Here is a 22686-nt window from a genome sequence, read left to right on the forward strand (position 1 = left end):
GTGATTGTGATACAAGTTTTGTTGTAATTTCAGCAATTTGCTCAGCTCCTAGAATATAAGTGACTACTACCAGACCTTGAATGACTTTATCCCTTACAAAATAATAGCTTTAATTCGAAATGCTTGGTCCTTTTATGTAATATGGGATTATATGCAAATAAAACATGTTATCACAAAAGACAGTTGGTGGTATTGAACAAGGTTACCTGAGTTCACTTAACCGTGTTTAAATCCAAATTAACTTAGCAAATACCAAGGTTCTGAAAACTGGATCGGACCGGCCGGTTCAACCGGGTTAATCGAAAACCGGTCAGGTAGTCGGTCCGATCCACTTGTAAAACGGTCTTGCAAAAAATCGGTAAGAAAACCGGCCAAACCGATGGTTAACTGGTGAATTGGTCAAACCGGCCGGGTTTCAGCAAGTACCGGTTTTTCCTCCCAAGCCACGAAACGGCACCGTTTTGGCGCTGGTTAAAAAAAAGGGAAAAAAATAAAAAAAGGCTGAAGCATCAATTCTCTTCGAAGACTTCAAGTCACCTCCCAAGTCCCAACCCTAACTTTCTCTCAGTTTCTCTTCAACCTTCTTCCTCCAAAGTACAAACACCACCGTCACCTCCAACAAATGCCGGAGCGAAGCATCACCGTTGCGGGTTGAAGGTCACCGTCACGACTGGGTCGAAGGTCACCGTCGTGAATCGAGGTCGAAGGTCACCGTTGCGGGTCGAAGCATCACCGTGTTGGCGTCGTCTGGTCATCGGCTTGGCATCATCTGAGCATCAATGACTAGGGAGGTCAGACATGATTAAAAGTTCAAAGAGTTGTTTCCCTAGTCATATGCTTGTGGTGTTCTTATGTCAAGTAATCCTTGAGACAAAATATTTAGAGTCGAGATCAATTGCAATTAGCAGAGTATGCCAAAGGCTTTGCGCACCACTGTCTGGGAGTAGCTGAAAGAAAAATTAGAACTTCAAAAGAGTTCCCCAGTTAAGTGCTTGTAGTGTTTTTGTGTCAAGTAAAGCTTGAGACAAAACATTTAAAGTCATGGTTAGGCTCAAGGTACAAAGCACCAAAGAAAAGAAAAATTGCTGTGTTCAAGGGTTAAATTAAGTTACAAAAGATCAGAGAATTCATAATATTATCCGAATTATAATTCTGAATGACAATGACATCCTTCTGATTCAAAAAAGAATGGGATGCCAAAACTATTCAAGATTGCAGTTGTAAACCCCAGTATAAGAAAAGACATGAGCTTAATCGAACTCTCATTCTCATGCAAATTCACATTCTAAACCTATATTAGTTTTGGTTGCTTGAGGACAAGCAACAATTCAAGTTTGGTGTTATGATGCGTGAGCATCTTTCCTATTTTTTCCTAGTAAATTTGCATTTAATTTGTTAAGTTTAATCAAGAATTAATTATCTTTTAGCCACTATGGATGCTACTTTGAGTCATGTGCAATTCTGTTTATTTTAGGTAGCATTTGGTTGGATTTGATGGAGCTTCCGCAGAAAAAGAGAAGAAGGCTATATAGGGCAGGAACAGCTTAGAGAATGGAGAGGAAGCTTGCACAAATGGAATCAGCATAAGAATTAAAGGAGATGACAGTGAGGAGCGATGCGTGCACGTATGCGTGACACGCAAAGAAGACCATCGACGCGTACGCGTGATTGACGCGTACGCGTGACATGCGCCACATGCAGAAAATGCAGAAAACACTAATTAATTAATTATGATTTAAAACTTTATTTTTTATTTTAAAATAGGAAAAGATATTATTTTAGTTTTAGAGAATAGATTTTAAATTAATTAGGATTAAATATAAAAGGAAAAAGAAACTTCCCTTCTGAGGGGGATTCCCATTAGTTAACTTTTCATTCCACCTCAGCCCAATTTACAATCCTTATTTTCTCTCTGAACCTTGAGCAACTAAACCTCCATTGTTAAGGTTAGGAGCTCTGTCTATTGTATGGATTGATACTATTATTTTTATTTTTTAATTCATGTACTGATTTATATTTCAAGAATTGTTTTCGTTCTTTATCTTATGAATTTGGGTGGAACGGAAGTATGACCCTCTTTCTAATTGAGTTCTTGTATAACTTGGAAAAGCTCTTTACTTGAACAACAGCTTGAAAATATATTCTCCTAAAATTCTAATTATCTGGACTTAACGGGATACGTGACATATAATCCTCTTATATTTGGGTAATTAGGATTTCTGTGACATATAAACTAGAATTGAACTTAACCCTCTAAGTGGAATTAAGTGACCAAGGAATTGGCGGTTGATGAAAGTTAGAGGAGACTAGGAAGGTCTAAGGAATTAGGGTCTAGTCACATATAGTTTGCCATGAATTAAATCTTGCATGATTAAAATATTTAGTAAGAAAAGTCAATCTTGAAAATAGATAACTCTGAAGCCTTAACTGCTTCTCCATATTTTATTCCCAACTTATTTATTTACCTGCCTTCTGTTTAATGCTTTTTGAACTCTCAAGCACTATTTTCTGTTTGTCTAACTAAGTAAATCACTTAACCATTGTTACTTAGTCCATCAATTCTCATGGGATCGACCACCTGAGGTATTACTTGGTACGACCCAGTGCACTTGCCGGTTAGTTTGTGGTTATAAGTTTCGCACTAAGTTTTTGGCGCCGTTGCCGGGGATTGATAGTGATTAACAACAATCAGTTGTTTGATTGCTTAGATTAGGCATTTTAGTTTTAATTTCATTTAAATTTTGCTTAGTATTTTCAAAAAAAATATTTTTTAAATAAATAAATAGCAGTAATATTTTTCCTTAATTTCTGAAATTAAGTTTGGTGTCACCTAGTTAATTTTATTTTAATTTCTCGTTTATTTTCCCTGTTAATTTTCGAAATTTTTCTGTTATATTTATTTAGTATTTCTATTTTATTATTTTACACTGGTTACCTCATTGGGAATTCTCTGCACTCTGACGTAGAGAGTTCCATCTTTGCTTATTTTCTGTCTGTTTATGCGCAGGAACAGAGACAAAGAACCTCTTTTAGACTTTGATCCTGAACCTGAAAAGACTTTCAGGCGGCGTTTGCAACAAGTAAGACTTTACAAGGATGCAGAGTCCGCTATGGATCCTAATAATGCTGTTAATGCCAATGTGGCAAATTCGAATGGGGATGATCAACAAAGGAGAGTGCTTGGCTCTTACTCTGCTCCTACTACAGATCTTTATGGAAAAAGAATTGTGGTACTTCCTATAGTTGCGAACAACTTTGAGTTGAAGCCACAGTTGGTCACCCTGGTGCAACAAAACTACCAGTATCATGGTCTTCCCCACGAAGACCCAAATCAATTTATTTCTCACTTTCTACAGATTTATGATACTGTGAAGACAAATAGAGTGAACCCAGAGGTGTACAAACTCATGCTCTTCCCGTTTGCTCTAAGGGATGAAGCAAAGCTATGGCTAGATTCCCAACCCAAGGAGAGTTTGGATACTTGGGACAAGGTTGTTACTGAGTTTCTTACTAAATTTTTCCCACCAAAGAAGCTGACTAAGCTTAGGGTGGAGGTTCAGACCTTTAGGCAGAAGGATGGTGAAACTCTTTATGAAGCTTGGGAGAGGTACAAGCTATTGACTAGGCAATGCCCTTCGGACATGTTCTCCAAATGGACCCAACTAGATATCTTTTATGAAGGCTTGGGTGAAATGTCCAAGATGTGCTTAGATAATTCTGCAGGTAGTTCATTGCACAAGAAGAAGACATCGGAGGAGACTATTGAGTTGATTGAATTGGTTGCTAGCAACCAATATTTATACTCATCTAACAGGAATCCTGTGAACTCTGAGGCTCTTTAGAAGAGAGGTGTGTTGGAAATGGAAGCTGTTAATGCTATTCTTGCTCAAAACAAGCTTATGTCTTAGCAAATAAATTTACTTACTCAGCAGATGGGTGAAATGCAAGTCTTAGCTATCAACACCCAAAATCCACCTCAAGAGCTCTCTTATGACATGACAGGTAATTTTGTGCAAAATGATAATTATGATTTTGCTCAATCCTCTTCTGAATAGGTCAATTACATGGGGAGTGGTCCTAGAAATTTCAACAATGATCCATATTCTAAGACATACAGTCAGGGGGTGGAGAAATCACCCAAATTTTGGGTTGAGGGACCAACCTCAGAGAGCTCAGAATTTCAACAATAACTCTCAGAGCGGCTTCCAACAGAACAATCATAATAACCCCCAATTTCAGTCTCAGCAACAACAACCACCTCTACAGGCAAATTCTAAATCCCAAGAAGATTCTAATTGGGAGATGATGAGGAGTTTCATGCAGGAAACCAAAGCCTCCATTAGAAACTTAGAGGTGTAAATGGGCCAACTGAGCAAGCAAATACCTGAGAGGTCTGCAAGTACATTTCCAGGTGATACAGTGGTGAACCCAAGAGATGATTGCAAAGTTATTCAATTGAGAAGTGGAAAAATAGCTGGCTCTGAGACAAGGGCCAATGAAGAGCTAGTTGAAAAGAAAGCTCCAGAGGAGAAGAAGGAAGAAGTGGAGCACGCCCCTCCAAAGCGTACAGACAACCCGTTCCCTGACTCTCTTGACACTTATCCTACATTGCCAAAGGCTCCAAAATATACTTCTCTAAATTTTTAGATGTCTTCAAGAAGCTACAGATCAACATTCCTTTTGTAGAGGCTCTTGAGCAAATGCCACTCTATGCTAAATTTATGAAAGAGTTGTTGACCCACAAGAGGAATTAGAAGGAACAAGAAATAGTGGTGTTAACCAAGGAATGTAGTGCCATTATTCAATACAACCTTCCTGAGAAGATGCCAAACCCAGGGAGCTTTGTCATTCCTTGCACCATTGGAGATGTCACCATTCAGAGAGCTTTATGTGATCTTGGAGCTAGCATCAATTTCATACCACTTTCAGTGATGAAAAATCTTCAAATTGAGGAGGTAAAACCCACCCGTTTTTCTCTTCAACTTGCTGATCTTTCTATTAAATTACCTGTGGGTGTTGTTGAGGATTTACTTGTTGAAGTAGGACCATTTATTTTTCCTGTTGATTTTGTTATATTAGACATGGAAGAGGAGGTAAAATCCTCTATTATACTTGGTAGACCCTTTTTAGCTACAGGTAGAGCTCTGATTGATGTGCAAAAGGGTGAATTAACCCTGAGGGTCAATGAAGAACAGGTGGTCCTTAATGTTTTTGAAGCTCTTAAGCACCCTAATAATTCTGAAGGGTGTATAAAAATAGATGTTATTGAACCACTTGTTCAAGAGGTACTGGAAGCTAAGGTGCTTGACGATATTCTAGATCCCATTTCTGAGTATGAATTAGTTGAAGTTGATGATTCACCACCCCAGAAGGCTGTGGTTTACACTCCTAAAGCAGAGGAGGAAGCCCCCAAGCTTGAGCTCAAACCTTTACCTCCTTCTCTGAAATATGTGTTCTCGGGTGAAAAGAATTCATATCCAGTGATTATTAGCTCTTCCCTGAAGCCTGAAGAGGAAGAGGCACTTATTTCAGTGCTCAGGAGCCATAAAACAGCTCTTGGGTGGACCATTAGTGACTTGAAGGGGATTAGTCCAACCAAGTGTATGCACAAGATCCTCCTTGAAGATGATGCTAAACCAGTTGTGCAACCACAAAGGAGACTCAATCCAACTATAAAAGAGGTGGTCCAAAAAGAGGTAATAAAATTATGGGAAACATGTATTATTTATCCTATTTCTGATAGTCCTTGGATAAGTCCTGTGCAGGTAGTTCCCAAGAAAGGAGGGATAACAGTGATCAAGAATGAACAGAATGAGCTTATTCCTACAAGAACAGTCACAGGTTGGAGAATGTGTATAGACTACAGGAGGCTCAACACTGCTACAAGGAAGGATCACTTCCCCCTGCCTTTCATTGATCAGATGCTTGAGAGGTTAGATGGTCGTGCTTTTTATTATTTTCTAGATGAATATTCTGGATATAACCAAATTGCAGTGGACTCTCAAGATCAAGAGAAGACAACATTCACATGCCCCTTTGGAGTATTTGCCTACAGGAGAATGCCTTTTGGACTTTGTAATGCTCCAGCAACCTTTCAGAGGTGTATGCTTTCAATTTTTTCTGATATGGTTGAAAAGTTCATTGAGGTATTTATGGATGATTTTTTTATTTTTGGTAATTCTTTTGAATCCTGCCTTAAGCATTTATCTCTTGTCTTGAAATGGTGTCAAGAATTAAACCTTGTTTTAAATTGGGAAAAATGTCATTTTATGGTTACAGAAGGTATTGTTCTTGGACACGGATTTCAAGTAAGGGAATTGAGGTTGATAGAGCAAAGGTGGAGATAATTGAAAAATTACCACCACCAGCTAATGTTAAGGCGGTCAGGAGTTTCTTGGGTCATGCAGGATTTTATAGAAGATTTATAAAGGATGTTTCTAAAATTGCTAAACCATTAAGCCACATGTTATTTGTTGATGTTTCCTTTGTTTTTAATGCTGAATGTCTGCATGCTTTTGAAACTCTGAAAGCAAACCTCACATCTGCTCCCATCATAGCTCCCCCTGACTGGGATTTACCATTTGAATTAATGTGTGATGCTAGTGACTTTGCTATAGGAGCTGTTTTAGGACAGAGACATGGTAAGCTTGTACATGTCATTTACTATGCTAGCCGTGTGTTAAATGATGCCCAGAAGAATTACACAACTACAGAAAAAGAATTATTAGCTATTGTGTATGCTGTTGATAAGTTTAGGTCCTATTTAATTGGTTCTAAGGTTATTATTTTTACTGACCATGCTGCTTTGAAGTACCTTCTAACCAAGCAGGATTCTAAACCAAGATTAATCAGATGGGTGTTACTCCTTCAGGAGTTTGCTATTGAGATAAAAGACAGGAAAGGGTCAGAAAATCAAGCAGCTGACCATCTCTCCAGAATTGAGCCTGAAGCAGGAGTACAACCACCCACAGTTGTGACTGAGACGTTTTCAGATGAGCAATTGTTCCTCATTCAGCAAGCTCCATGGTTTGCAGACATTGCAAATTATAAGGCCATGAATTTTATTCCAAGGTAGTATAGTAGGCAACAAGTAAAGAAGCTATTAACTGATGCAAAGTACTACATTTGGGAGGAACCGTACCTTTTTAAAAGGTGCTCAGATGGTATAATCTGGAGATGTGTCCCGAATGAGGAAAAACAGCAGATTCTTTGGCACTGTCATGGTTCTGATTATGGCAGTCACTTTGGTGGTGAAAGGACAGCTACAAAGGTCCTTCAGAGCGGGTTCTACTGGCCGACTCTCTTCAGGGACTCAAGAGCATTTGTGAATCGCTGTGACAGATGTGAAAAAGCCACGAATCTCCTTGCCAACCATGAAATGCCACAGCAAGGGATTCTTAAGGTTGAGTTGTTTGATGTGTGGGGTATTGATTTCATGGGACCTTTCCCACCCTCACATTCAAACAACTATATTTTAGTGGCAGTTGATTATGTGTCCAAGTGGGTGGAAGCTGTGGCTCTACCCACCAATGACGCCAAGGTGGTAATGAGCTTTCTTCAGAGATATATCTTTAGCCAGTTTGGTGTCCCAAGGACACTCATTAATGATGGTGGAAGCCATTTTTGTAACAGACAGTTGGACTCTCTTCTGCAGAGATATGGAGCCCGTCATAAACTGGCAACCCCCTATCACCCTCAGACAAGTGGACAGGTTGAAGTTTCCAACAGGGAACTTAAAAGGATTCTAGAGAAGACCGTCAGTGTGTCAAGAAAGGACTGGTCTAGGAAGCTTGATGATGCTCTCTAGGCATACCGGACAGCTTACAAGACTCCTATTGGCATGTCTCCGTATTAGTTGGTCTATGGCAAGGCCTTTCACTTGCCAGTTGAGCTGGAGCATAAAGCTTACTGGGCAATCAGGTATCTAAATCTAGATTCAGAAGCTGCAGGAATTAAGCGAATGCTTCAGTTGAATGAGCTTGATGAATTTATATATTCAGCCTATGAGAATGCCAAGCTCTATAAGGAGAGAACCAAGTTATTGCACGACAAGAATATTGCCATCAGAGTCTTTGAGCCAGGACAAAGAGTGCTTCTGTATAATTCAAGGCTCAAACTCTTTCCCAGAAAGCTGAAATCCCGGTGGTCAGGACCGTTTGTGGTTAACAGAGTTTCACCATATGGTCATGTGGAGATACAGGAAGAGAATTATGACAGGGAATTTACAGTGAATGGCCAGAGGTTGAAGCACTATCTGGGACGCGAGATTGATCGCCAGAGGTCCGCTCATCTGCTGAATTAGTAGAACTGACCGTCAAGCTAGTGACGTTAAAGAAGTGCTTGTCGGGAGGCAACTCGATAATTTCGTATCCTTAGTTACTTTTCGTAGTAGTAGTTTTCTTACTTATTTGATTTTTATTGAGTTTTTACTGTTTTTCTGATCATGCAGCTATTTTATAACAGGAACCGAACACTTCAGGCGACAAAAAAAAAACGAGCACACAACGTGCAAGCGTCGCTGACGCGTACGCGTCATATATGTGGGCGTGAAAAATAAAAGTGAACAGAGAGTTGAGCAGGAGTGGCGCTGGAACTATGTTTTGCGCACAAACAAGCCCACGCGTACGCGTACCTCACGCGTGTGCATTGTTTGCGCTTTTAGCCACCCACGCGTGCACGTCCCTAACGCGTACGCGTGACCCTGAAAATCGGCGTCAATGAGTGTTTGGGCAGAGAATTGTGATGGCTTGGGGCTAGAAGTGTACTAGAGGCACAAACTTGTTCACGCGTACGCGTCCCTAACGCGTGCGCGTCCTTTCCACAAATGGCCATCCACGCGTGCGCGTGCATGACGCGCACGCGTCATATGAAAATTTTGGGTCCCAGGCCACGCGAACAGAGAGTTGTGTGTGCTCGCGGCCGCCTTCGCGCGATTCACACAAACCAAGGGCACGCGTATGCGTGCCAGACGCTTACGCGTCACTATCAAATTCGGGCGACCCACGCGTACACGTGCAGTACGCGTACGCGTCGCCTGCGCCGCACACCTCCACTAGTGCGTCGTCCATTTTTAATTTTCATTCTCTCTCTCCCAAATCCTAGTTCTCTCTTGTTTTTTAATCCTTTTATTCTTCCTTCCTCATAATATTTATTTTTGTTTTCAGTTCTTCTTTGCTTGAGGACAAGCAAACCTTTAAGTTTGGTATTGTCGCTTCGCTTATGGCTTTGCTGTTTATTTTAATAGCACCAAAGGGAGATGAATGTTCTTCATGGAGGAATGAGATGGCCACTAGCATAACTGAGGTGGTTGAATTCCTTTCATTCTATATTCCTTCTCGCTCTTGCTATGCTATGTTCTGATTTTTATGCTATTTTGCTTTGTTTATTGCATGATCCTTTATTAGATAAATTCCTAGGTTCCAGTTTAATTTGCTATTTTTTTCTGTTATTTGTTTTTAATTCCGAAAAGTTCTCATGTATTACTCACTGAACTTGAATTCATAAGAAAAGAAAGAAGAAAAAGGTGTATTGCATGAGAAATTGAGTTTAATTTTTAGAGTAGTCTCATTTATTCAAATGCGGTGGTATTTTCTGTGACTCTGAATGCATGACATGAACAGTGCATATTTAAATTTTAATAAAAAAATGTTGATGTACAAGGAACAGGGATTTAGAGAATTATTATGACTTCCCTGAAATAAACAAAAATTTAATCCTTGAAGCAAAAGAAACAGAAAAAAAAAAGGGATACAAAAGCAAGGTCCACGGCTTTGAGCATCAATGACTAGGGAGGTCAGACATGATTAAAAACTCGAAGAGTTATTTCCCTAGTCATATGCTCGTGGTGTTCTTGTGTCAAGTAATCCTTGAGACAAAAAATTTAGAGTCGAGATCAATTGCAATTAGCAGAATATGCCAAAGGCTTTGAGCACCACTGTCTGGGAGTAGCTGAAAGAAAAATCAGAACTTCAAAAGAGTTCCCCAATTAAGTGCTTGTGGTGTTTCTGTGTCAAGTAAAGCTTGAGACAAAATATTTAAAGTCACGGCTAGGCTCAAGGTGCAAAGCACCAAAGAAAAGAAAAATTTTTGTGTTCAAGGGTTAAATTGAGTTACAAAAGATTAGAGAATTCATAATATTATCCGGATTCTAATTCCGAATGACAATGACATCCTTCTGATTCAAAGAAGAATGGGATGCCAAAACTATTCAAGATTGCAGTTGTAAACCCCACTATAAGAAGAGACATGAGCTTAATCGAACTCTCATTCTCATACAAATTCACATTCTAAACCTATATTAGTTTTGGTTGCTTGAGGACAAGCAACAATTCAAGTTTGGTGTTATGATGCGTGAGCATCTTTCCTATCTTTTCCTAGTGAATTTGCATTTAATTTGTTGAGTTTAATCAAGAATTAATTATCTTTTAACCACTATGGATGCTACTTTGAGTCGTGTGCAATTCTGTTTATTTTAGGTATCATTTGGTTGAATTTGATGGAGCTTCCGCAGAAAAAGAGAAGAAGGCTATATAGGACAGGAACAGCTTAGAGAATGGAGAGGAAGCTTGCACAAATAGAATCAGCACAAGAATTAAAGGAGATGACAGCAAGGAGCGACACGTGCGCGTACCTGACGCGTACGCGTGACATGCGCCACATGCAGAAAACGCAGAAAACGCTGATTAATTAATTCTGATTTAAAACTTTGTTTTTTATTTTAAAAAAGGAAAAGATATTATTTTAGTTTTAGAGAATAGATTTTAAATTAATTTGGATTAGATATAATAGGGAAAAGAAACTTCCCTTTTGAGTGGGATTCCCATTAGTTAACTTTTCATTCCACCTCAGCCCAATTTACAATCCTTATTTTCTCTCTGAACCATGAGCAACTAAACCTCCATTGTTAAGGTTAGGAGCTCTGTCTATTGTATAGATTGATACTATTATTTTTCTATTTTAATTCATGTACTGATTTATATTTCAAGAATTGTTTTCGTCTTTATCTTATGAATTTGGGTGGAATGAAAGTATGACCCTCTTTCTAATTGAGTTCTTGTATAACTTGGAAAAGCTCTTTACTTGAACAACAGCTTGAAAACATATTCTCGTAAATTTCTAATTATCTGGACTTAACGGGATACGTGACATATAATCCTCTTATATTTGGGTAATTAGGATTTCTGTGGCATATAAACTAGAATTGAACTTAACCCTCTCTAAGTGGAATTAAGTGACCAAGGAATTGGTGGTTGATGAAAGTTAGAGGAGACTAGGAAGGTCTAAGAAATTAGGGTCTAATAACATATAGTTTGCCATGAATTAAATCTTGCATGATTAAAATAGTTAGTAAGAAAAGTCAATCCGGAAAATAGATAACTCTAAAGCCTTAACTGCTTCTCCATATTTTATTCCCAACTTATTTATTTGCCTGCCTTCTGTTTAATGCTTTTTGAACTCTCAAACACTATTTTCTGTTTGTCTAACTAAGTAAATCACTTAACCATTGTTGCTTAGTCCATCAATCCTCGTGGGATCGACCCTCACTCACCTGAGGTATTACTTGGTACGACCCGGTGCACTTGCCGGTTAGTTTGTGGTTATAAGTTCCGCACCAGTCAGCTTGTCATCGACACCGAACTGTCACCGTCACCGAAGCGTGGGTCGACGTCTGGCTCTGACAGTCTGACCTTCTGTGCTCTTGGCCTCTCCCGCGGTGAGTACTCAGTAGTCAGCACTTCAATCTTTTCCTTCTTTCAATTAATTTCATTTATTTGGTGTCAAAACTGTATGAATTGAACAGATTTGAGTTCATGGTTCTTGTTCTGTTTTTATAATCTTTTCCTTCTTCTGAGTTCTTGTTCATGGGTTCTTGTTCTGTTTTTCAATTAATTTTTTTATTTTGTTAATTATTCTTGTTCTGTTTTTCAATTTTGTTTATTTTGAATTTTGGTATTTTGAATTTTGGTATATAAATTCAATTCTGCTCTGTTGGATTTGGCTATATTGAATTTTGTTGAATTCTGCTCTGTTGAATTTTGGGGTTTAAAATTTAAATTCAATTCTGCTATGTTACTTATGTTGAATGAATGTCTTATGAGTTATATGGATTGATATATTTGTCTGGATTCTGGATTGCTGTCATTTTGAATTTAGATGGAAGTATTGAACAACTGATCAGCAACTACAACATAATTTTGAATTTAGATGGAATAGCTGATCAGCAACTATAACATAATTCTGTACAAAAATCTCAGACAGGTTCCTTAGCTACCGTGTCCGATGTGTTGGAGCAAGAGGCGCTTGCTCGATCCTTAGTCACCAGTGGGTGGTGGTGCCTGCAAGAGACTCCGATGCTTAAGTCAGTACGGGATTTAGGCAGGATTTTTGTAGAATTGGAATATGAGTTATACCTGTGTGCTCTAGTGTATTTATAGTAGCGTTTGACGATCTTCCTTTGAGATAAGTTTGTTATCTCATCTTATCTTTTATGAGTGAGATTATATCTTTGGCCAACCGCTTCCTAGTAGTCGGTGGTCCTTTCATTCTGGGCCTCCTTGGGCCCCTGTGGCGTTTATCCGACCTCTTTATGAAGAGGTCGGTGGTGAGCCAACCTCTAAGGAGGTCGGTCAATTTGTTTTAGTTTGACCCGGACCTTCTAGCTCGGTCCTGGGTATTAACAGTGCCCCTGCTTTGAGCTTCGACTTTTCCATGAGATCGTGCCTTTGTGGGCCTCGACCTCTTTGGGAAAGTCGGGCTCAAGCATCTTTCTTTGGTTGTTCCTGGCTAGCTCTTTCTCGTGCGAGTCTTGCGTTAGTAATGCGAAGTGTTTTTGTCTTCGCTCTTTAATTGCGACATTACTTTCGAGGGCGTTAATTCCTTGGGAGTGTGACAACGTCTTTAAGGCCTTATTGATTGGGCTTTTATTCGTTTTTGCCGTTTCTTTTTCCCTCTTTAAACTTTGTTTTGAAATTAAAGGAAGGGTTTTTGCTCTTTCAGTTTCCTTTGTTCCCTTTTGCTTCATTTTTCTTCTCGCTTCTCTGCGAAAATTTTTTTTCCTCTGGTTCCTTCAACTCTGCCCCAGGCTTTCTTCTTCTCTGAAGCTTTTTGGTGGGGATTGCTCGTGTCTCGCTTGTCTGTTGCTGTCGCTTTTTCTTCATTGTAGGTTGGTGTTTGTTTCATGCTTTTCGTACTTTTGTATCTGCCTTGCGTTGTCTCCTGGTGATGTTGCATGTTTATTTTCTGAAAAGTTTTGATCTTTTTATTTTGCTATACCTTTGAAGAAATGTTGTCGCCTGGGTTTCTGATTTTTTCTTTGAGTTTCTCTTGTTGAGAGAGTTAGGGTTTTAACTCGCAGCATTTCTTCCTTTCTGTATTCTGCATTGTGGCCTCCAAAGGGTGCCCCTGGGTTTTGATTACTTTCTTGTGAACCTTGGGGCGTCCTTTTGTTTGGCGTTTACTTTTTTGCTTTTGTCCGAGTTACTTTGGTGGTGATGCTTCTTTCGTTTTCTTGCTGTAGGTGTAGTTTTCTATGTCTTCTCGTAAGAATATTATTGAGATGTCTACAAAGGTCCCTCCCGGTATGGCTGACTGGTTAGATTCCATAGTTTTAATGTGTGTGAGTATAGCAGACCCAGAGTATTGTGAGAAGTTTAGGAGGTTCCATAGGATCTACGAGAATAGGGAGGATGAGAAAAATTATGAGCTGTTGTCGCCCGATCCTGAGGAGAGGGTCAGTTTTTCTCCCTTAGGTCGGGCAGAGCATCCCTTCTTTTATGCGTATGACTGCTTTTTTACCAAATTAGGTGTTATCCTTCCCTTTACTGCCTTTGAGACCGATATCCTTTGGAATTGTAATGTAGCTCCTTCTCAGCTCCACCCAAACTCTTGGGCTTTCATGAAGATTTTTCAGTTGTTGTGTCAGGAGTTGGGTGTATGACCTACCATTTCTCTTTTTCTTTATTTGTTTGTGATGACCAAACCAGGTTCGACCAAGAAGAAAGCTTCTTGGGTTTCTTTCCGAGCCACTCAAGGAAAGAAAATCTTTTCTATTTTTGATGACTCTTTGCATGATTTCAAAAACTTTTATTTTAAAATCTGGGCTGTTGAAGGTGTCCACCCCTTCTTCTTAGATGAGAACAAAGAACCGACCTTCCCTCTTTGGGGGCAAAAGGATCCTATAGTTCTTAAGTACCCTTTAGAGAGTCTTGATGAGGTGGAGAGGGCCTTTGTGGGTGTTTTGGAGGAGTACTGGGGGGAGCCTCTTCATCTGGATACTAAGAGATTTTTAGGGGATCCTTCCCTTCTCCACTCCGAGCTAGGTAGTGTCCGACTACTTTTTTAGAGATTTTTTCTTTTGTTTGTTATTATATTTTGTTGCTATCCATTGTGTTCCTGTTTTCCTGGTTTCTTTCAGAAATGGTGTCGAATTCCGATTCGATGAAGGTATTCCGCAAAACAAAAAAGGCGGTGGCTGCCCAGAATTTATCGAAGAAGACGTCGGGGGAGTGATCTTCGCAACTCCCTTCGAAGAAGCCAGAGTCTGATCCCCAGGGTCTGAGGAAGGTCATCCCGACTCCTCGAGTTCGGGTGGCTTCAGGTGATCCTCCCTTGGCGACCTCGGATGCTCCCTCTTTTTCTACTCCCCTGGCCCACCTCCCAAGAGGCCGAAGTCTTTCGGGACTTATGATCTCGACGATAAGGAGTTTGATGGTGTGGTTTTTGCTACAAAGCTTATTGGTCCTCATAGTAAGGTACCCACCGATGATGTATCCATCCTTCATCACCTTGACTTCATCTCCAGCAATAGTATTCGGATGGCTAATCTTAGTGCTGCTTTGTCTTGGGACTTCCGGAAGTCCCCTATCCACACTTCTAGTGCCTTTCTTGAGAAGGCCAAGGCTGATTATGATAGGGTGGAGAGTTTGAGGCTTGAGTTGGAGGCAAAGAATGTGGGACTGGAGCTCATGGTGGAGAGGGAGAAGGCTCGGGCTACTGCCGCAAAGGCTGCTGCGAATTTGGCTGAGGATATGGCCAAGAAGGCCAAGGAGAGTTACACCTGGACCTATGGTCAGCTTCTGGACGTCAAGGAAAAGCTCCAGTTTGCTTATGACAATTATGCTGAGCTTCAGGGCCATGTGGTGAGTGGCATGACTGCCCTCTATGAGTATTTGAAGGCTCAGGTCTGGGTTCTTGCTCCAGAGGCCAACCTTACCTTATTTAGTGTGGATAACATTGTTGAGGATGGTAAGATCGTGCCAGCTCCTGATGTCGACGAGGTTCCCGCACCAGATCCTTCCGCCAAATCCTCTGTGGCTCCTTCTTCTGAGGCGCCCCGACTTGAGGCAGATCCCAAGGTCGAGATCTTGAATGGTCCGGACGGTGTGGTCAGCGCTACGCCGATCTCAGTCATCCCTTCTTCTCCTTAGGATGTGGCGACCGGAGCAGTGCTAGACCCTTTGTGATTCTCTCTTTTATCTCTCTGTAATTATGTATTTGATATAGTCTTCTGACACTTTATAGTTACTTCTTAGCAACTTTTTGTTTTTAATCAAAACACTTCACTCTTAGGCTATAGTTTAGGCAACCTTTATGTCTTTAATGTTTTAATTTTTGTGTTTAACTGTTCTGGTGGTGCGCTGGCCGACCTCGGTGAAGTACTTTCATCTTTTGGGTTGTTTTCTCAACCTTTATACGGCCTTATGTTTTGGTGATGGCATCCCTTCGTGGGTTCTTATGCCCTAGGGTTTAGGCGTTTGGAGTCTTTTCTTGGCTGGCATCCTCTAAGGTGGTGTTCGTTCTATGAACTTCTACCTTTGCCTTTTTGGACTACACCTTTTCTTATTGACGACTTTTATTTTTGGTGATGTTGTCCTTTGTTGGTTGGCGTGGTAGGCTTTGGTCAGCGTCTCTTTAACGACCTCATGGTAGTGTTCTTTCGTGAACCTATATCTTCTTCTGTATTTGCGTGAGTTTAATGCTACTCCATTTTCTGGGCATTTTAGTCCTTCACAGCTTGACCTTTGTAGGCTTTTAATCGATTCCAATAACTTTTTTGGGTAGTGTTCTTGTTCAGAACCTTTCTTTCAGTTGAATTGGATGACTTTGGAGCCTCTCTTGATTTCGTGATCTGCTTTTGCTTTTTAAGTAGCATCTTTTTGGACGTCTACCTTTTAGCTTCAGCAACTCGGGTACTAGGTTTTTTTTAACCTTCCTTTGGCCCTTGTATGGCGTTTGTTCCCTTTTTAGTGATCCTTTAATTGGTCCGACTTCTCTGTCGGGCCTTCTCAAGTTATTTTTAGTAATCCCACTCTAGGCTGACCTCGTCAGGCCACCTGATACGGGTTACTTTTATAACTTCTCGCATTAACTGGGGCTATGTCGCTTCACCTTGCCGACCTTTCCTAGTCGGACGATGAATTTTGTGTTATTCTGTGCGTAAATTAATGTGTCTTGGTAGGAAACTTTTTAGGGAAACTTAATTTTTATTCAAGTATTAAAATAACTAGACAAAATATAAATATGAGTATGTACATACGAGGGCTTACCCTATTAGTCGGGCAGCTTTTAGATCTTGGCCTGGTGCCTCATTAAAAAACCCTTTAGGGGAAAAAGAGCGCACCCTGGCCTGAAACCTTTTTCTAGCTGTAGTACCTTCTTAGGTTACAGGCATGCCTGGACCTCGGGAGCTCCTGCGCTTGGAGGTCGGTCACCATATAGTAACCATTTCCTAGTACTTCTGTGATTCGGTATGGTCCTTTCCAGTTGGCTGCTAGCTTCCCTTCTCCCGACCGACCTGCTCCGATATCATTTCGGATGAGGATGAGGTCGTTGGTAGCGAAACTTTGTTGGATTACCTTCTGATTGTACCTCATGGCCATTCGACGTTTCAGGGCTTCCACTTGGATCTGAGCTTTTTCCCAGACTTCAAGAAGCAGGTCGAGTTCTTCCTTTTGTGCTTGGGAGTTGGTGTCATCGTTGTAAAAAATCAACCTAGGGGATCTTTCATCTATTTCTTCGGGGATTATTGCCTCCACTCCATAAGCAAGTCAGAAAGGTGATTCCTCCGTAGTGGAATGCGGCGTCGCCCGGTATGCCCATAGGACTTGTGGGAGCTCTTCAGCCCAGGCTCCTTTTGCGTCCTGCAGACGGAGTTTCAACTCGGCCAGTATGACCTTGTTGGTGGCTTCCGCCTGTCCATTGGCTTGTGGATGTTCTACTAAGGTGAACTGATGCTTTATTTTCAGATCAGCTACCAGATTCTTGAAGCCTGTGTCAGTGAACTGAGTACGTTCGTGATGGAGTAGGGAACCCCGAAGCTTGTGAAAATATTTCTATATAGAAACTTTCGACTTCTTTGGGCAGTAGCGGCGGCCAATGGCTCTGTCTCAATCCACTTTGTGAAGTAGTCTACTCCTACAAGGAGGAATTTGACTTGCCCTAATCCCTGGGGGGAATGCTCCGAGGAGGTTGAGCCCCCACTTTACGAATGGCCAGGGTGAAGTGACGCAGATAAGCTCTTCGGAAGGGGCGATATGGAAGTTGGTGTGCTTCTGGCATGGGGGGCACGTTTTGACGAACTTTGTTGCTACCTTCTGTAAGGTCGGCCAGTAGAATCCGTCTCGGAGGACCTTTTTGGATAGAGCCCGTGCGCCGAGGTGGTTACTGCACATGCCACTGTGAACTTCTTCCAGGACCTCCTTTGTGGAGGAGGTCGGGACGCATTTGAGGAGGGGTGTTAAAATCCCTCTTCTGTATAGGATGTCGCCTACGAGGGTGTAATATTGTGCTTCCCTTATGAGCTTTTGTGCTTCCTTTTTATCTGCGAGGAGCATTTCAGATTTAAGGTAGTTGATTATGGGTGTCGTCCACCCGTGGTCCTGGTCAGATATGTTCAGGACCTTCTCTACCTCCGAGGTCAATGGATTTTGTAGGGTTTCTTGGATGAGGCTTCTGTTATTGTACCCTGTTTTGGTGCTGGCTAGTTTTGAAAGTGCGTCGGCTCGGGCATTTTGTTCCCGAGGTATGTGTCGGATCTCATATCCCATGAATTTTTTGAGCTGTTCTTTGGTTTTGTCTAGGTATTTTTTCATGGTGGGATCCTTTTCCTGGTAACTTCCTTCTATTTATGAGGTGACTACTTGTAAATCGCTGAAGATGGTAAGCTTTTGGGCTCCGACTTCCTTGGCCAGCTTCAAACCAGCCAGTAGGGCTTCATACTCGGCTTGATTATTTGAGGCGGGAAACTCGAACCTTAGGGAGAGTTCGAGTTGGGTCCCTTGGTCGCTCTCCAAGATAACGCTCAGCTTTATTTGATGAGCCATCAACGTAGAGGTTCCAATCAATGGGGGTTCCTGGGGTGTCGGTGCACTCTGCGACGAAATCGGCCAGGTACTGGGACTTGATGGCCGTCCGAGCTTCGTACTTGAGGTCGAATTCGGACAACTCGACTGTCCACTGTAGGATTCTTCCAGCCAAGTCAGTTTTCTGTAGGATACCTTTCATGGGTTGGTTGGTCCGTACTCTGATGGTGTGGGCTTGAAAGTATGGTCGAAGCTATCGGGAAGTAAGTATGAGGGCGTAGGCAAACTTTTCTATCTTTTGGTAGTTTAGTTCAGCCCCTTGTAAAGCCTTACTGATAAAGTAGATGGGCTGCTGTCCGTTATCGTCTTCTCTAACTAGCGCTGATGCTATCGCCCGACATCCAACGGCGAGGTATAGTATTAGTTCTTCTCCTTATTGAGGTTGGGTCAAGATAGGTGGTTGCCTTAAGAATGTTTTAAAGTCTTGGAAGGATTGTTCGTATTCTTGGGTCCATTTGAACCTCTTTCCTTTCCTTAGGGTTGCATAAAAAGGTAGAGATCTTAGGGCCGATCTGGCTAGGAACCTGGACATGGCTGCTAGCCTTCCGTTCAACTGCTGTACCTCCTTGATGCAGGTCGGGGTTTTCATGTTGAGTATAGCTTGATATTTGTCTGGATTTGCCTCAATCCCTCTTTGAGTGAGCTTGAACCCTAGAAATTTGCTGGCTTCTACTGCGAAAGTGCACTTTGTAGGATTTAGTCTCATCCCGTGCTTTCTTATGGTGCCGAATACTTCGGCGAGGTCGGGTAGCAGCATTTCTTCTCTTTGTGTTTTTACCAGCATGTCGTCTACGTAGACTTCCATCAGCTTCCCGATGTGGTCGGCGAATACTTTATTCATCAACCTCTGATATGTAGCCCCCGCGTTCTTGAGTCTGAACGGCATGACTACGTAGCAGTAGTTTGCTTTCGGAGTTAGGAACAAGGACTTCTCTTGGTCGGGTTGATGCATCGGGATCTGGTTATACCCCGAGTAGGCGTCCATGAAGGAAAGGTACTTGTATCCCGACAAGGTGTCGATATTCAGGAGGGGGTAGGGGTCTTTTGGGCAAGATTTGTTGAGGTCGGTGTAGTCGACACACATCCGCCATTTTCCATTTGGCTTTCTGACCAGCACAACGTTGGCCAGCCATAGTGGGTATTTGACCTCTCTGATGAACCCTGCCTCTAGCAAGGCCTATACTTATTCCTCCACGACTTGTGACCTTTCTGGGCTAAGCTTTCTGTGCTTCTGTTGTACTGGTCGAGATCCGGGGTATACTGCCAGTTTGTGGCACACTAGTCCAGGGTTTATGCCGGGCATGTCCGCATCTTTCCATGCGAGGAGGTCGGAATTGTCCTTTAGGAATTAGTAGTTCCTTTAGATCTTCCTTTAGGTTCGCACCTATGTTTGTTGTTTTATTCCTGGTGTCTCTGATTTGGACCTCTTCGGTGTCGCCTTCTGGTCGAGGACAGAACTCTTAATGGGCCCGAGTTCCCCCTAGTTCGATGGTATTAGCTTCCTTTCCTCTGGGGTCGCCTTTTAGGTTCAGGCTTTCATTATAGCAGCGTCGCGTGAGCTTTTGGTCTCCTTTGACGGTGGCTATGCCCTCCGGCGTTGGAAACTTCATGCATAGGTAGGGAGTGGAGACTACCCCGGCGAGTTGATTTAAGGTCGTCCGACCTATAAGGGCGTTGTATGCGGAGTTCACGTCAACCACGATATAGTCTATGCTCAGTGTTCTGGAACAGGTTTTCTTTTCGAAGGTCGTGTGCAGTGGGATGTACCCAAGTGGCTGGATCGGGGCATCTCCTAGCCCAAATAGGCTGTTGGGATATATCCTGAGCTCCTTTTCTTGCAGTCCGAGCTCATCAAAGGCGGATTTGAATAGGATGTCCGCGGAGCTTTCCTGATCGACCAGTGTTCGGTGGAGGTTGGCATTAGCTAGTATGATGGTAATGACCAGGGGGTCATCATGTCCAGAGATGATGCCCGCGGTGTCTTCTTTAGTGAAAGTGATAGTGGGGAGGTCGGGTGACCTGTCTCCTTCTCTGATGTGGTATACTTCTTTGAGTTGTCTTTTGTAGGATGATTTGGAGATTCCTCCTTCTGTGAATCCTCCGTTGATCATATGAACATGCCTTTCCGGGGTTTGAGGGGGACGTTCAGCTCGTCCGCCCTCTTCATCTCTTCTTCTCTTTTTTGGCTCATCTGTTCTGTTGGCTAGGAATAGATCTAGTCTTCCTTCTCGGGCTAGTTTTTCTATGACATTCTTCAGGTCATAGCACTCATTAGTGGGGTGCCTGTAGATCCTGTGATATTCGCAGTATTCGGTCTGGCTTTCTCCCCTTTTGTGTTTAATTGGGCGAGGAGGTGGGATATTTTCTATGTTGCATATTGCCCGGTAGACGTCCACTAAGGATACCCGAAGAGGGGTATAGTTATAGTATTTCCAAGGCTTCTCTGTGGATTGGTCTTCCTTTTTCTTTGACTCCTTATCTTTTTCCCGAGGTGGGTAGGAGAACCCGGCTTTAGAGGTTTCTCCTAATCGGGAGTTTTCCTCTATATTGATGTATTTTTCAGCCCGTTCTTGTACTTCATTCAGGGATGTGCGGTGTTTCTTAGATATAGAGTGGCTGAAGGGCCTTTCCCGTAGACCGTTGATAAGTCCCATGATGGCTGCTTCTGTGGGGAGATTCTGAATGTCTAAGCACGCTTTATTGAACCTTTCCATGTAGCTGCGGAGGCTTTCCCAATCTCCTTGTTTGATTCCTAGCAATCTTGGAGCATATTTGGCTTTGTCCTTTTGTATGGAGAACCTGGCTAAGAATTTTTTAGCGAGGTCGTTGAAGCTTGTGATTGATCTCGGGGGCAAGCTGTCGAACCACTTTATTACCGTTTTGGTCAGGGTAGTCGGGAAGGCTTTGCAATGGATTGCGTCCAAGGCGTCCAAGAGATACATCCAACTCCTAAAAATGCTGAGGTGATGGCTCGGGTCGAACGTGCCGTCATATGGGGTCATGTCAAGAGCTTTGAAGTCTTTTGAGACCTTAGCTTTCATGATTTCTTTCGTGAACGGGTCTTGATCCTTGTGGCGGCTGGTTTCGTGGTCAGATCGAGCAGTTTTAGTTTTCAAGTCGGCTTCGAGTTTTAGGAGCTTGTCTTCCAGCTCCCGTTACCACCTTGTTTCTCTCCGGAGGTTTCGCTCGGCTTCTCGTTGTCGTTCAGCTTCTTGTTCGAGCTGTTTGAGGCGATCCTGCTGTTCACGAATGGCCTCTAAGATTTTTGTGCTCTGGGGTTGCTTTTCTCCCTTGGAGTGGTGAGCATCTTTCTGGGAGGTTGGTGTAGCTTCTGCGTTTTGTAATGGCGTTCCTTCTTCTAATCCAGAGGTGTGGTCATTGGTAAGGTTGTTTTCCATGACGATTGGATGACTTCCAAGGTCCCTGGCAACGGCGCCAATGTTCTGAGGGTTACCTGAAACTGGGAGGTCGATCGCGGATGAGATCTTCCGATCTGGTCGAGGCTACCATGTCCAATGTGTTGGAGCGGAAGGCGCTTACTTTATCCTTGGTCACTAGTGGTTGGTGGTACCTATAAGAGACTCTGATGCTTAAGTCAGTACGGGTTTTAGGCAGATTTTTGTAGAATTGAAATATGAGTTACACTTGGGTGCTCCAGTGTATTTATAGTAGCGTTTAACGATCTTCCTTTGAGATAAGTTTGTTATCTCATCTTATCTTTTGTGAGTGATATCATATCTTTGGCCAACCGCTTCCTAGTAGTTGGTGGTCCTTTCATTCTGGGCCTTCTTGGGCCCCTGCAGCATTTACCCAACCTCTTTATGAAGAGGTCGGTGGCGAGCCAACCTCTAAAGAGGTCGGTCAATTTGTTTTAGTCCGACCCGGACCTTCTAGCTCGTTCCAGGGTATGAACAATTACCATTTAAAAAACATTATGAAAATCATATTGTGACAAGTTTAATGACTAGGAAAAAGACTTGATCAAAATCTACCCCAGCAGTTTGTGTGTATCCACGAGCTACAAGTCTAGCTTTATGCCTTATGACATGACCCTAAGCATCCTTTTTCAAATCAAAGATCTATTTACAGCTCACAACTTTCTCATTAAGGAGTAGTTCAACAAGGGACCATATATTATGGTAAAGGAGAGCTCTATATTTTGTCAACATAGATTCTTTCTACTGAGGTGATTGTAATGCAGCATGAACAGACTTTGGTAGTTTGTCATGTTGATTAATTTCAACCATATTGGTAGTTGATTGAAGAACCTTGGGTTTTAAACTACCAGTTTTAGATATGGTCCTCATAAGATATTGATTCTCATTTT

The 22686-nt window shown here is 42.1% G+C and overlaps 1 protein-coding gene across 1 annotated transcript; it reads right to left on the reverse strand.

The window, feature by feature from the left end:
- Window positions 1-19819: 19819 nt before the first annotated feature.
- On the reverse strand, window positions 19820-21400 carry LOC107610834 (uncharacterized). Its single transcript, XM_016312828.1, has one exon. It carries the CDS (start codon window positions 21398-21400, stop codon window positions 19820-19822), a length of 1581 nt encoding a protein of 526 aa, XP_016168314.1.
- Window positions 21401-22686: the final 1286 nt, after the last annotated feature.

Source organism: Arachis ipaensis, chromosome B8 (genome assembly GCF_059453495.1).
Source record: "Arachis ipaensis isolate K30076 ecotype BB chromosome B8, ASM5945349v1, whole genome shotgun sequence".
In the NCBI taxonomy this organism is placed as follows: Eukaryota; Viridiplantae; Streptophyta; class Magnoliopsida; order Fabales; family Fabaceae; genus Arachis; species Arachis ipaensis.